The sequence below is a fragment of the Bos indicus genome, chromosome 25, assembly GCF_029378745.1.
Source record: "Bos indicus isolate NIAB-ARS_2022 breed Sahiwal x Tharparkar chromosome 25, NIAB-ARS_B.indTharparkar_mat_pri_1.0, whole genome shotgun sequence".
In the NCBI taxonomy this organism is placed as follows: Eukaryota; Metazoa; Chordata; class Mammalia; order Artiodactyla; family Bovidae; genus Bos; species Bos indicus.
In genome coordinates, this window is record NC_091784.1 from 1,095,671 (window position 1) to 1,111,631 (window position 15,961).

General features: G+C 43.9%; 1 protein-coding gene across 1 annotated transcript in view; it reads right to left on the bottom strand.

Moving 5' to 3' along the window:
* Positions 1 to 3,067: 3,067 nt before the first annotated feature.
* IL9R (interleukin 9 receptor) overlaps positions 3,068 to 15,961 on the bottom strand; it is a 45,647-nt gene continuing 32,753 nt past the window's right edge. The window contains exon 7 of the mRNA XM_070779319.1: positions 3,068 to 3,211. Within this exon, the coding sequence (XP_070635420.1) occupies positions 3,128 to 3,211 (84 nt within the window). The 3' untranslated portion in view covers positions 3,068 to 3,127. The remainder of the gene's footprint in view (positions 3,212 to 15,961) is intronic.

Here is a 15,961-nt window from a genome sequence, read left to right on the forward strand (position 1 = left end):
AGAGTAAGCTTATCTGCTTCTCTGACCAAAACCACAGTGGCAGCTAATGCCTGGAGGCATGGTGGCAATCCCGCAATCGCTGGATCCAGTCATTTGGACAGGTATGCAACTGGGCACTGCCATGGCCCAATTGTTTGTGTGAGGACCCCCAGTGCAGCGGGATTTTTCTCATGTACAAAGAGGTTAAAGTCCCTTGTCACATCCGGCAGCCCTAATGCTGGAGCACTGGTCAAGAGTCTCTTTATCTCCTCGAAGGCCTTTTCCTATTCAGGTCTGCACTCTAGGGGGTCCTTATCAGACCCTGCTGTGGCTTTAAACAAAGCTTGGCAATTTCAAAGAAAGCCGGTATCCAGATTCGGCAGAATCCAGCAACCCCGAGGAACCCATGGACTTCTTTTTCGGTGTTCAGCCAAGGTATTGAACAGATGGCTTGCTTTCTCTCGTGTCCGAGCGCCTGATGTCCCTTTTGAGATGACAGACCCCAGGTACTTGACCTCCTATCTGCAGATATGAGCCTTTTTCCATTACACTTTGTACCCTGTGTTGGTAGTAGAGCCAAGAGGGCCTTGGTGCCTCTCCAGCAGTTCCCTTGGGTGGGACTGACTAGCAACAGGTCATCCACGTACTGGAGTAGGGTGCAGTTTAAAGTTTCTCTGGGAAAGGCAGCAAGGTCCACAGCCAGGGCTTCACCAAACAGCATAGGTGAGTTTTTGAAGTCTTGTGGCAGTCGAGTCCAAGTCAGCTGTGTCTTTCTCCCGGTGTGTGGGTCTTCCCATTCAAAGACAAACAAGGGCTGGCTGGTAACAGCCAGAGGCAGCAGAATGCGTCCTTGAGATCGAGGCAGGTGAACCAACTTGCCTGAGTGGGTAAGACACTCAGGAGAGTGTAGGGATTTGGGGCCACTGATGGACGGTGACCACTGTGCACTGTTGACGGCGCAGAGGTCCTGGACAGGGCGATAGTCATTCCCTCCAGACTTTTTGACTGACAAGAGCAGAGTGTTCCAGGGAGACTGACATTCGATTAGGATCTCAGCATCCCGTAGGCGCTGGATGTGGTCCCGAATTCCCAGGTGTGCCTCCTGTGGTACTGGATACTCCTTTTGTCTAACAGGAGTGGCTTCTGGCCTCAGGCCCACTACAATGGGGGCATGGGTTTTGGCTAAACCTGGGGGCCCCTTCTCTGACCAGACATCAGGGAATTCTTTTAGCAGTCTGGGGGGATTTATTTGTTCCCTCCATGAGGAACAGAGATGCCATTCATCTTCCCTGGGCATGGGCACAGCCATCATCAAAGCCAATTGGCTCCCCAAGGTGAGGCTCCCAGCTTTCTGGGGGCAAAGGTGATTTGTGCCCCCATTCTTGTCGTAAGTCTCTACCCAGCAGGGGAATGGGGCATTCCAGGAAATACAGAAACTCATGAGTCACCAGATGGCCCCCTAGCTGACATGAACGAGCCTTGTAAAATGAGTGGGCTGCCATATCCCCTGAGGCCCCAACAATAGTTGCTGTTCAGCCTGTAAGGGGAGCCACAGGTGTGGTTACCACGGAGTGTTCAGCTCTGGTATCCACCATAAAAGTCATTAATTGGCCCCCTACTTTCACTGTGACCATGGACCCCCGGGGGCCCAGGATCAGGGAGCCCAGTCTTCCCTAACCTGATTCCGCTCCCGCCAGACCGATTAGGTTTTGGACAAGCGGCTCAGGCTGATGCCTCTCTGTTGGTTGACTGAACTTCTTCGACCCTTTAGATATCCCTCTGCGGCGCGTGCACTCGTTCCTCCAGTGTCCGGTCATTTGCAATGGGCACACTGGTCGCAGCGGAGTGGTGGTCTCTTCCTGGTTTCCCCTTTCCACAAGGGAATGGTCTTTTTCACTGGATCTGAGCTCCTCGATGCTACTGCTAGCAGGGCTGCTCTCTGTTACATTTTTTTTCCTGAGTGGTTGGGCCACAAATACCCTACTCTGTCTCTGTCCATTCATGCAAAATCCTGCCCATGGGGGCAGGGTCTATGCTATTAGAAGCCAGGAGTCTACGCGTGGAAACTGATCTGGATGTCCTGGAGTCCCAGTGACGACCTGGTGTGCTGCTTGGACAGTGCGCAGGTCGAGAGTGCCCTCTGGCGGCCATCTAACGTCAAAGTCTGGCCAATCGAGCTCACATAATTTACAAAGGTTCCTGGGGGTCACCTTGACTCTGTGATCTCCTACAAAGCCCTACTTAAAGTTCTTTATCATGCAATCTGAAACTGTTTTCTTAGAGGAACTTCCCCTCATGTTGACAAATGTAATCTACCTTGCAGGATTCTGAGGAAAACCTAATCTCTTAGATGTTGGCTCAAGAAGTCAGTCGACCAAAAAAAACAAACAAACCTGGTAACCGATAATTTCTCCCTCCCTGTGTATCCTGCCCTGAGTCGATGGTGCAAAAACAAACAAGGTTGGGTGCCCCCTCAAAAGAGGAGACCAATCAGATGCCCGCTTGTCTGTGTCCCCATGGGGAACTTAGGTGCCTCTTAGCATTGGCGGATCAGTATAAACCCCTGACCTGGATCTGTCTTGCAGGGAGGGACTGGGTCCCCAGAGGCAGACACTGCCTTGAGCCATATGAGGTCACCACGGAACCACAAGGTAGGGCCCACTCAGATTCGGTAGCCACAAAGGCCGTGAAGCCACACAATCGAGCCTGAAGTGCAAGTGAATCAGGCTGCACACTCATTCACATTCATTTTTCGTCCGCCTGGCTGCTCTCCCGAGAGAGATTTAAGACACCTCTTAGCATTGCAGGTCAGTATAAACCCGTGACCCAGACCAGCCTTGCAGGGAGGGATCAAACCCCCCAGAGACTGGCACCACCTTTCAACCTTATGAGGTCGTCACAGAACCACAGGTTTTGGACCCTCTCAGGCTCCATCGTCCAAGGACTGTGGAGCTCACTTTTACTTCCTTCAATCAGCAATCATGCATACACAGTCACTCAGAGGTCATCACAGCACCTCCCTTTTCCCAAGTCCCCAGGTCTCCCTATCTGATGCTCCCTTCCTGGGAGCTCCAATGAGGTGATCAGCCTCCTCTTCTACCTATTGGGGTAGGAGTTCCTGACTGGGGACTGGCCCCAGGGCCTTACCTTATCCTGTGGCCGTTCCTGGTGAGTTGGTCCATCCTTCCAGTGAATCTGGTCGGAGCTTGGCTGTCCAGAGTGGAATGGCAGTCTGAAAGAGAACCCGGAATACCATCAGGTGGCGCACCTCCACGTTCGTCTCAGGGCTCCCCTGCTCCAACCCGGCCAAGCCACCAGTCAGGCGGCTCAAGGGGCCGGCATGGTTGGAATCTCGCTGGGGCCTCCAGAAATGTTGCAGAAACCAGTACTCGAGAAAAAAAGCCCCACACTCGGAGAGTTGGAGAACTCAGGTTTATTATGCCCGCGGGCCCAGAGGAGTTAACACTCCAAGCTCTGAGACCCAAACAAAGGGGTTACAGGGTTCTTATACATGGACAGGCATGATTAACTGAGTTTGTGGGTTTGCAGGGGCTAGGGTGATTGCAAAGAGCAAGACAAGGGTGAGTGAGATAAGCTCCAGTTCCTAGTATTGTTGAGTCCCCACTTTCTGAGACCTATGTGATCTAGACTTTGCAAGGAGCAAGCTGAGTTACAGAGACAGAAGGAGGTAAAAATTTAACTTTTCCTCTTCACTCTCAGCCTTAAATATTTCTCCTCTGACTCAGACATTTGCCCCAGTATGGGGATCGGGCCCCTGCTTCAGTTCTCTCACCCGCTGAGGGCAGGTCCAGTCCTGCTAACACTCCTGTTTTTTCCCCCCTAGTTCCTTCGTCCTACCAAGTTTTGCGTGGTTCTATATATTCTTTTCCACTGGTCAGGTACTCTTGTCCCCTGTTAGCTGGTGTTCTGTATGCACTTCTGTGTCTGAATGTGTATTCCTGATGTATCCTTGGAGAGAGATGTACTCCACACCCACCTGCTCCTCTGCCATCTTGTTCTCTTAGCGTTTTAAATATATTAATCAAGTACTTAGATATGTGATGCTCATTGAGACAGACAGTCCATAGTTTTGACATTTACTTGGAAGAAAATAAAAAATGAATTTTAAAGAAATACTACCTCCCAGCTGTCAGAATGGCCATCAATAAAAAGTCTACAAATAAATGCCGGAGCAGTTGTGGAGAATAAGGAACCATATATAATTGATCAGTGACAATATACTTACTGATGTGAACATTTTAGTATATGTTGAGTAGTGTTCTTGATCTTGATCCTTGATCTTGATCAAGACCATCCCCATGGATAAGAAATGCAAAAAAGCAAAATGGCTGTCTGGGGAGGCCTTACAAATAGCTGTGAAAAGAAGAGAAGTGAAAAGCAAAGGAGAAAAGGAAAGATATAAACATCTGAATGCAGAGTTCCAAAGAATAGCAAGAAGAGATAAGAAAGCCTTCTTCAGCGATCAATGCAAAGAAACAGAGGAAAACAACAGAATGGGAAAGACTAGAGATCTCTTCAAGAAAATCAGAGATACCAAAGGAACATTTCATGCAAAGATGGGCTCAATAAAGGGCAGAAATTGTATGGACCTAACAGAAGCAGAAGATATTAAGAAGAGATAGCAAGAATACACAGAAGAACTATACAAAAAAGATCTTCACGACCCAGATAATCATGATGGTGTGATCACTGACCTAGAGCCAGACATCCTGGAATGTGAAGTCAAGTGGGCCTTAGAAAACATCACTACCAACAAAGCTAGTGGAGGTGATGGAATTCCAGTTGAGGTATTCCAAATCCTGAAAGATGATGCTGTGAAAGTGCTGCACTCAATATGCCAGCAAATTTGGAAAACTCAGCAGTGGCCACAGGACTGGGAAAGGTCAGTTTTCATTCCAATCCCAAAGAAAGGCAATGCCAAAGAATGCTCAAACTACCACACAATTGCACTCATCTCACACGCTAGTAAAGTAATGCTCAAAATTCTCCAAGCCAGGCTTCAGCAATATGTGAACCGTGAACTTCCTGATGTTCAAGCTGGTTTTAGAAAAGGCAAAGGAACCAGAGATCAAATTGCCAACATCTGCTGGATCATGGAAAAAGCAAGAGAGTTCCAGAAAAACATCTATTTCTGCTTTATTGACTATGCCAAAGCCTTTGACTGTGTGGATCACAATAAACTGTGGAAAATGCTGAAAGAGATGGGAATACCAGACCACCTGACCTGCCTCTTGAGAAATCTGTATGCAGATCAGGAAGCAACAGTTAGAACTGGACATGGAACAACAGACTGGTTCCAAATAGGAAAAGGAGTATGTCAAGGCTGTATATTGTCACCCTGCTTATTTAACTTATATGCAGAGTACATCATGAGAAACGCTGGACTGGAAGAAACACAAGCTGGAATCAAGATTGCCGGGAGAAATATCAATAACCTCAGATATGCAGATGACACCACCCTTATGGCAGAAAGTAAAGAGGAACTAAAAAGCCTCTTGATGAAAGTGCAAGTGGAAAAAAAAAAAAAAAGAAAGTGCAAGTGGAGAGTGAAAAAGTTGGCTTAAAGCTCAACATTCAGAAAATGAAGATCATGGCATCTGGTCCCATCATTTCATGGCAAATAGATGGGGAAACAGTGGAAACAGTGTCAGACTTTATTTTTCTGGGCTCCAAAATCACTGCAGATGGTGACTGCAGCCATGAAATTAAAAGACACTTACTCCTTGGAAGGAATGTTATGACCAACCTAGATAGCATATTCAAAAGCAGAGACATTACTTTGCCAACAAAGGTCCATCTAGTCAAGGCTATGGTTTTTCCAGTGGTCATGTACGGATGTGAGAGTTGGACTGTGAAGAAGGCTGAGCGCCGAAGAATTGATGCTTTTGAACTGTGGTGTTGGAGAAGACTCTTGAGAGTCCCTTGGACTGCAAGGAGATCCAACCAGTCCATTCTGAAGGAGATCAGCCTTGGGATTTCTTTGGAAGGAATGATGCTAAAGCTGAAACTCCAGTATTTTGGCCACCTCATGCAAAGAGTTGACTCATTGGAAAAGACTCTGATGCTGGGAGGGATTGGGGGCAGGAGGAGAAGGGGATGACAGAGGATGAGATGGCTGGATGGCATCACTGACTCGATGGACGTGAGCCTCAGTGAACTCCGGGAGTTGGTGATGGACAGGGAGGTCTGGTGTGCTGCGATTCATGGGGTCGCAAAGAGTCGGACACGACTGAGCAACTGATCTGATCTGAGTAGTGTTATGATAACTATTAGTGCTGACACAACGATTATCATTTCTTTCAAGTCTTTTTCATATATTCCTTTTGAGATTCTGTTCAGTTATACATTATCACAAGATATTAATATAGTTTCCTATACTCCACAGTAGGTCCTGGTGGTTTCTTTCATATATAGTACTATGTATCTGTTAAGGATCCCAAATTCCTAATTTATCCCTCCCTACCTTTTCCCATTGGTAACCATAAATTATTGATCTCATATAGAACTGCATTTCAGCAGTTTATGACAAGCTCAGTCACACATTTGGTAATATAAAAAATAATCTTCTGAAACAAGCTACATAGATATTAATATAGCCAGCAGTTATTAGTAAAGTCACAAGCAAGAATTTAAGTCAAGAACCTTCACTGGGTATAGCCCGGTATACCCCAGGTCATCTGACTTAGTTAAATGATTACAGCCGAGTTAAGATCCTGGTTGTTCATCATGGAGCATCTGACCTTTATCCATAAATTGGTTACTGAGATAAGCTTTAGAAACAATCTTAGCGTGTCCTTTTTAATAACTTAATTAAAACTTTTAGCAATATAACATAACAAGGAACTGTCTCAGAAGTCAGTCTTAAGCACAGACCTTAAATAACAAAACTAGAATTTAATATTCAGTGAAACACAATTTTTTTTTTTTTTTTGAGACTCATTGTGAGGGCATTAACACTGTACCCAGGGAAGGTTTTAACCCATCAAATAAAAATGAGGTCTGTCAGGGAGACAGGAAAAGCCAAGCGGCTGTCTTGGATTTCCTATAGCTGTGGCTCTTTGATTTTCAGCTGTTGTTTATCCATTTTTAATTTCCTGATTTAGGAGCAGACCATGTTTTAAGGACATCAGGATAGCAAAAGTCTTACCATGAGGGATTATTTTTTGTAGAAGCAGAATGAGCTTTCTCCCAGTTCAGTTCAGTTGCTCAGTCATGTCCAACTCTTTGCAACCCCATGGACTGCAGCACGCCACGCTTCCCTGTCCATCACCAACTCCCAGAGTTTATTCAAACTCATGTCCACTGAGTCGGTGATGCCATCCAACCATCTCATCCTCTCATCCCCTTCTCCTCCCGCCTTCAATCTTTCCCAGCATCAGAGTCTTTTCAAATGAGTCAGTTCTTCACATCAGGTGGCCAAAGTATTGGAGTTTCAGCTTCAGCATCAGTCCTGCCAATGAATATTCAGGACTGATTTCCATTAGGATGGACTGGTTGGATCTCCTTGCAGTCCAAGAGGCTCTCAAGAGTCTTCTCCAACACCACAGTTCAAAAGCGTCAATTCTTTTGTGCTCAGCTTTCTTTATAGTCCAACTCTCACATCCATACATGACTACTGGGAAAACCATAGCTTTGACTAGATGGGCCTTTGTTGGCAAAGTAATGTCTCTGCTTTTTAATATGCTGACTAGGTTGGTCATAACTTTTCTTCCAAGGAGCAAGCATCTTTTAATTTCATGGCTGCAGTCACCATATGCAGTGATTTTGGAGCCCAAGAAAATAAAGTCTGTCACTGTTTCCACTGTTTCCCATCTATTTGCCATGAAGTGATGGGACCAGATGCCATGATCTTAGTTTTCTGAACATTGAGTTTTAAGCCAACTTTTTCACTCTCCACTTTCACTTTCATCAAGAGGCTCTTTAGTTCTTCTTCGCTTTCTGTCATAAGGCTGGTGTCATCTGCATATCTGAGGTTATTGATATTTCTCCCATCAATCTTGATTCCAGCTTGTGCTTCATCAAGTCCAGTGTTTCTCATGATGTACTCTGCATTTAAGTTAAATAAGCAGGGTGACAGCATTGTATACAGCCTTAACGTACTCCTTTCCCAATTTAGAACCAGTTTGTTGTTCCATGTCCAGTTCTAACTGTTGCTTCTTGACCTGCATACAGATTTCTCAGGAGGCAGGTAAGGTGGTCTGGTATTCCCTTCTCTTTAAGAATTCTCCAGTCTGTTGTGATCCACACAGTCAAAGCTTTTAGCATAGTCAATAAAGCAGAAGCAGATGTTTTTCTGGAATTCTCTCGCTTTTCAAAGATCCAGCGGATGTTGGCAATTTAATCTCTGTTTCCTCTGGCTTTTCTAAATCCCACTTGAACATCTGGAAGTTCATGGTTCGTGTACTGTTGAAGCCTGACTTGGAGAATTTTGAGCATGATTTTGTTAGCATGTGAGATGAGTGCAATTGTGCAGTAGTTTGAGGATTCTTTGGCATTGTCTTTCTTTGGGATTGGAATGAAAACTGACCTTTTCCAGTCCTGTAGCCACTGCTGAGTTTTCCAAATTTGCTGGCATATTGAGTACAGCACTTTCACAGCATCATCTTTTAGGATTTGAAATAGCTCAACTGGAATTCCATCACCTCCACTAGCTTAGTTCATAGTGATGCTTCCTAAGGCCCATTTGACTTCACATTCCAGGATGTCTGGCTCTAGGTGAGTGATCACACCATCGTGGTCATCTTGGTCGTGAAGATCTTTTTTGTACAGTTTTTCTGTGTATTCTTGCCACCTCTTCTTAATATCTTCTGCTTCTGTTAGGTCCACACCATTTCTGCCCTTTATTGTGCCCATCTTTGCATGAAATGTTCCCTTGGTATCTCTAATTTTCTTGAAGAGATCTCTAGTCTTTTCCATTCTATTGTTTTCCTCTATTTCTTTGCATTGATCACTGAGGAAGGCTTTCTTATCTCTTCTTGCTATTCTTTGGAACTCTGCATTCAAATGGGTATATCTTTCCTTTTCTCCTATGCCTTTCACTTCTCTTTTCACAGCTATTTGTAAGGCTTCCTCAGACAACCATTTTGCCTTTTTGCATTTCTTTTTCTTGGGGATGGTCTTGATCACTGCCTCCTGTACAATGTCATGAACCTCCATCCATAGTTCTTCAGGCACTCTGTCTATTAGATCTAATCCCTTGAATCTAAGTCACTTCCACTGTATAATCATAAGGGATTTGATTTAGGTCATACCTGAATGGTCTAGTTGTTTTCCCTACTTTCTTCAATTTAAGTCTGAATTTGGCAATAAGGAGTTCATGATCTGAGCCACAGTCTGTTCCCAGTCTTGTTTTTGCTATAGAGCTTCTCCATCTTTGCCTGCAAAGAATATCAATCTGATTTCAGTATTGACCATCTGGTGATGTCCATATGTAGAGTCTTCTCTTGTGTTGTTAGAAGAGGGTGTTTGCTATGACCAGTGCATTCTCTTGGCAAAACTCTATTAGCCTTTGCTCTGCTTCATTTCGGAGAAGGCAATGGCACCCCACTCCAGTACTTCTGCCTGGAAAATCCCATGGATGGAGGAGCCTGGTAGGCTGCAGTCCATGGGGTCACTGAGGGTCGGACATGACTGAGCAACTTCACTTTCACTTTTCACTTTCATGCAATGGAGAAGGAAATGGCAACCCACTCCAGTGCTCTTGCCTGGAGAATCTCAGGGACGGGGGAGCCTGGTGGGCTGTCGTCTATGGGGTCACACAGAGTCGGACACAACTGAAGTGACTTAGCAGCAGCAGCTGCTTCATTTTGTACTCCAAGGCCAACTTTGCCTGTAATTCCAGGTATTTCTTGACTTCCTACTTTTGCATTCCAGTCCCCTATAATGAAAAGGACATCTTCTTTGGGTATTAGTTCTAGAAGGTCTTGTAGGTCTTCATAGAACCATTCAACTTCAGCTTCTTCAGCATTACTGGTCAGGGCATAGACTTGGATTACTGTGATATTAAATGGTTTACCTTGGAAACAAACAGAGATCATTCTGTCATTTTTGAGATTGCATCCAAGTACCACAATTTGGACTCTTTTGTTGACTATGATGGTTACTCCATTTCTCCTAAGGGATTCTTGAACACAGTAGTAGATATAATGGTCATGTGAGTTAAATTCACCCATTCCAGTCCATTTTAGTTCGCTGATTCCTAAAACATTGATATTCACTCTTGCCATCTCCTGTTTGACCACTTCCAATTTGCCTTGATTCATGGACCTAATATTCCAGGTTCCTATGCAATATTGCTCTTTACAGCATCAGACTTTACTTCCATCACTAGTCACATCCACATCTGGGTGTTGTTTTTGCTTTGCATTGATCACTGAGTTAGGCTTAAATAATCCATAATCTTAAATAATGTTTATTTACTTTACCAAAGTAACAAAAAGATTTTAAAAACAAATATAAATCACTTAAAGGCAAAGAAATTCATAATCTGTTATCAAAAGTTGCATTCTAAGAAAACTTTGTTCTCTAAACAGAGAAAATCAAATTCTAGTCTGGTACCAGCTTACTGTTAATAACAAAATTTGTTTATCTGTTTAATCTTAGAAAGTCTTTTCCATAAATCTTGAAAAAATAGCAGTATTCTTCTAAAGGCATGAGACTAAAACCATAGAAGGCATGTTTAAAATCTGATTCTACTGCAATCGACAAGGGAACCTGATCATTGTTGTGATATGTAACACTTTAATATAAGTAGAATTAAAACTGACCATATTTTATCAGGGCATATCAGATCTATATAAATTTCACACAATTTTAGGATATCTATATTAGTAACATCAACCATACAGTATAACCTGAAAAGATTTATCATCCCTTAACAGTACTTCCCATGTAATTTAACATGTCCAATGGATCCCGGTAGCTTAATAGCTCTTTGGGATGTCTCAGAGGCCCTCTGAAGCATCCCAGATTTAGTTAGAAGTTGTTATTTAGGAAGTTTTGTCAATAAATATCAAAAGGGTTTATAACACTCAGTCAGGTAGGAGCATACTGTGAAATAAGAGTTATTTACTTAGCTGAAGTTAACAAAATATTTCAAAGGTAAATATAGAACAGATCAATTAAGAGGTAAAGAAACTTAAGTCTATTATTAAAAGCAATTCAACATCTGAAGAAAGTATGTCCTCTCAACAGAGAGAAAGGCCAAATTCAAGTTTTGCACCAGCTTACTTCAAACTCATTCAGGTAAACTTAATAAAATTCATTTTAAACTTAGTCAGTCAGTCCTGCTGCTGCTGCTGTCCTCAGATCAGATCAGATCAGATCAGTCGCTCAGTCATGTCCGACTTTGCGACCCCATGAATCACAGCACACCAGGCCTCCCTGTCCATCACCAACTCCCGGAGTTCACTGAGACTCACGTCCATCGAGTCAGTGATGCCATCCAGCCATCTCATCCTCTGTCGTCCCCTTCTCCTCCTGCCCCCAATCCCTCCCAGCATCAGAGTCTTTTCCAATGAGTCAACTCTTCGCATGAGGTGCCCAAAGTACTGGAGTTTCAGTTTTAGCATCATTCCTTCTAAAGAAATCCCAGGGCTGATGTCCTTCAGGATGGACTGGTTGGATCTCCTTGCAGTCCAAGGGACTCTCAAGAGTCTTCTCCAACACCACAGTTCAAAAGCACCAATTCTTCGGTGCTCAGCCTTCTTCACAGTCCAACTCTCACATCCATACATGACCACTGGAAAAACTGTAGCCTTGACTAGACGAACCTTTGTTGGCAAAGTAATGTCTCTGCTTTTGAATATGCTATCTAGGTTGGTCATACCTTTCCTTCCAAGGAGTGTCTTTTAATTTCATGGCTGCAGTCACCATCTGCAGTGATTTTGGAGCCCAAGAAAATAAAGTCTGACACCGTTTCCCCATCTATTTGCCATGAAGTGGTGGGACTGGATGCCATGATCTTTGTTTTCTGAATGTTGAGCTTTAAGCCAACTTTTTCACTCTCCACTTTCACTTTCATCAAGAGGCTTTTTAGTTCCTCTTCACTTTCTGCCATAAGGGTGGTGTCATCTGCATATCTGAGGCTATTGATATTTCTCCCGGCAATCTTGATTCCAGCTGGTGCTTCTCCCAGTCCAGCGTTTCTCATGATGTACTCTGCATATCAGTTAAATAAGCAGGGTGACAATATACAGTCTTGATGTACTCCTTTTCCTATTTGGAACCAGTCTGTTGTTCCATGTCCAGTTCTAACTGTTGCTTCCTGACCTGCATACAGATTTCTCAAGAGGCAGGTCAGGTGTTCTGGTATTCCCATCTCTTTCAGAATTTTATACAGTTTATTGTGATCCACACAGTCAAAGGCTTTGGAATAGTTAATAAAGCAGAAATAGATGTTTTTCTGGAACTCTATTGCTTTTTCCATGATCCAGCGGATGTTGGCAATTTGATCTGTGGTTCCTCTGCCTTTTTCAAAACCAGCTTGAACATCAGGAAGTTCATGGTTCACATATTGCTGAAGCCTGGCTTGGAGAATTTTGAGCATTACTTTAGTAGCGTGTGAGATGAGTGCAATTGTGTGGTAGTCTGCTGTCCTAACCATACACAAAACTTTTTTTCAAGGGTCCACTTTCCACAAACTTTTTAATCACTTTCTGTAACAGCCACCTGTAATTCAGACCTATTTTCTTTTCCCTTTATAAAATATTTTATTTTTATACTTTTTTTATTAAAAACATACATCCTACTTATTAGACTAGCAAACAAACATTAATACTATTTAATATTGAATATTTCCCAGGTTATGGGAATCTGAAATTTATCTAGGTTAATTTTTCTTGTATTTAGAATTGTTTGATTTGTAAGTACTTACTTTTCTTTAGGCCAATTAAATTAGAACTCATTTACAACTTCAACAATATTATCAACAACAAAAAAAAGACATACACTGAGACATATATAAACAACAGACAGACAGACTGACAGAGATCTTATAGTTTTCTGTTTGAGATTTAAAATATCTCTTTGACCCCTTTTTTCCCTTTGCTTGATGTTCTAATTGGCCCAAGGCTGAGGTCTCAGGCAAAGCTGGCTGTGTATTTCAAGGATATGAAAAGGGTTAACTTCAAGCTTTTTCCTAGGCAGGCCTTTTAACAAGTTAGCTGTTTTAATTGTATATGCAAAAAGAATTGGTTTTACAATTTCCAAAAAGAAAAATCTCTCACTCCATTCAATCAGCAATCACGCACTCACAATCACATAGAGGCTATCACAATGCCTCCCTTCTCCCGAGTCCCCAGGTTTCCTAACTGTTGCTCCCTTCCTGGGAGCTCCAAGGAGGTGATCAGTCACAATGCTCCCTTCTCCCGAGTCCCCACGTTTCCCTAACTGATGCTTCCTTCCTGGCAGCTCCAAGAGGGTGATCAGCCTCCTCTTCTACCCACTGGGGCAGGACCCGACTGGGAACGGGCCCCGGGCCTTACCTGAGATGGTGGCCACTCCTGGTGAGTTGGTCTGTACCTCCAATGAGTCCGATTGGGGCTCGGCTGTCCAGAGAGTCAGAACACCAGTCTGAAAGAGAACTCGGAATACCATCAGGTGGCACACCTCCTTGTTTGTCTCGGATTCCTTCACTCCAGCCAGGCCAAGCCATCGGTCCAGCAGCTCAAGAGGCTGGTATGGTTGGGGAATCTCGCTGGAGCCTCCAGAAATGTTGCAGAAACCAGTACTCCAGAAACCAAGCACCACACTCGGAAAGTTCGAGAACTCAGGTTTATTATGCCAGTGGGCCCAGAGGAGTTAACTCTCCAAGCTCTGAGCCCCAAACAAAGGGATTGCAGAGTTTTTATACATGGACAGGCATGATAAAGCTCCAGTTCCTAGTATTGTGAGTTCCCACTTTCTGAGATTACATGATGTACATGATCCAGACTTTGCAAGGAGCAAGCTGAGTTACAGAAGCAGAAGGAGCAGGAGGTTATGTAAAATTTTCGCTTTTCCTCTTCACAAGGAGCAAGCATCTTTTAATTTCATGGCTGCAGTCACCATCTGCAGTGATTTTGGAGCCCAAGAAAATAAAGTCTGTCACCATTTCCACTGTTTCCCCATGTATTTGCCATGAAGTGATGGGACCAGATGCCATGATCTTAGTTTTCTGAATGTTGAGTTTTAAGCCAACTTTTTCACTCTCCTCTTTCACTTTCATCAAGAGGCTCTTTAGTTCCTCTTCACTTTCTGCCATAAGGGTGGTGTCATCTGTGTATCTGAAGTTATTGATATTTCTTCCCAGCAATTTTGATTTCAGCTTGTGCTTCATCCAGCCCGGCATTTCACATGATGTATTCTGCTTATAAGTTAAATAAGCAGGGTGACAATATACAGCCTTGATGTACTCCTTTCCTGATTTGGAACCAGTCAGCAGCTCCATGTCCAGTTCTAACTGTTGCTTCTTGACCTGCATAGATTTCTCAGGAGGCAGGTCAGGTGGTCTGGTATTCCCTTCTCTTTAAGAAATTTCCACAGTCTGTTGTGATCCACACAGTCAAATGTTTTGGCATAGTCAATAAAGCTGAAGTAGATGTTTTTCTGCAACTCTCTTGCTTTTTTGATGATCCAGTGGATGTTGGCAATTTGATCTCTGGTTCCTCTGCCTTTTCTAAATCCAGCTTGAACATCTGGAGGTTCACAGTTCACATACTGTTGAGGCCTGGCTTGAGAATTTTGAGCATTGCTTTGCTAGCATGTGAAATGAGTGCAATTGTGTGGTAATTTGAACATTCTTTGGCATTGCCTTTCTTTGGGATTGGAATGAAAACTGTAAATATTAGAGAAATCCAATCAAAACTGCAATGAGGCATCACCTCACACCAATCAGAATGGCCATTGTCAAAGACTCTACAAAGAACCAAGGCTGGAGAGCGTGTGTGGAGAAATGAGAACCCTCCTCCATCAGTGCTGGAATGTCAATCGGGAGTAGCCACTATGGAGGCAGTGTGAGTGTGTGCTAAGTCACCTCAGTCGTACCCAACTCTTTTCAACCCTGTGGACTGTAACCTTCCAGGCTCCTCTGTGCCTGGGATTCTCCAGGCAAGAACTGGAGTGGGTTGCCATGCCCTCCTCCGGGGGATCTTCCCCACCCAGGGATCAAACCCGCATCTCCTGTTTCCTGCATCAGCAGGTGGGTTCTCTACCACTAACGCCACCTGGGAAACCCATGGAGGCAGTGGGGAGGTTCCTTAAACAATGAAAATGGGAACAAAATTACAATATTCCTGTCAACTTAAAAAATATTCACAACCTAAAAGTTGAGAGTTACGTTTTATTCGGTGGGAACTTACAGGACTTCAAGCCCAGGAGACACCATCTCAAGTAACCCTGAGAGACCTGCTCCCAGGAGGTGAAGGGAGGAGCCAGGTTACACGGAACTTTGTAACAAAGGGCAGGTAGTCTGAATATCAAAGCATTATTGTTAAAGAAAACCAGATATCCTGAGTCAAGGAATTTAGTGCTTTTCTGTGTACGGGAAGATGCAAGAGTCTGGCTCACTGGACCATTCCTTTCATATGCACCTCACCTATCTGGGGCCAGCATTCTGCTTTCACATCCTGAGCTTCCTTTCCTCAGGGCTCACCTTAGGCAGTGTCTGCAGTCTGAAGGCTGCTAGGGAGCATATTCTTCTCCTTCCTGAGTTCTCGGAGGGCCCACCGGCTCACACTGGAGGGCTGCAATTGCTGATGACTACGACATCCTTGTTAACTGATACTGCAGGAAATAGTCCAGTTCTCACTCCCTAACACCATATGCAAAAATAAACTCTAAACAATTTACAGATCTCAATGTGAGGACAGACACCCTAAAACCGTTGAGGAAAATAAAGGCAGAAAACGCTTTGTTGCAAATCACAGCAAGTTCTTTTTGGATCCATATCTTAGAGTAAAAAAAATAAAAATAGGCCAAAGGG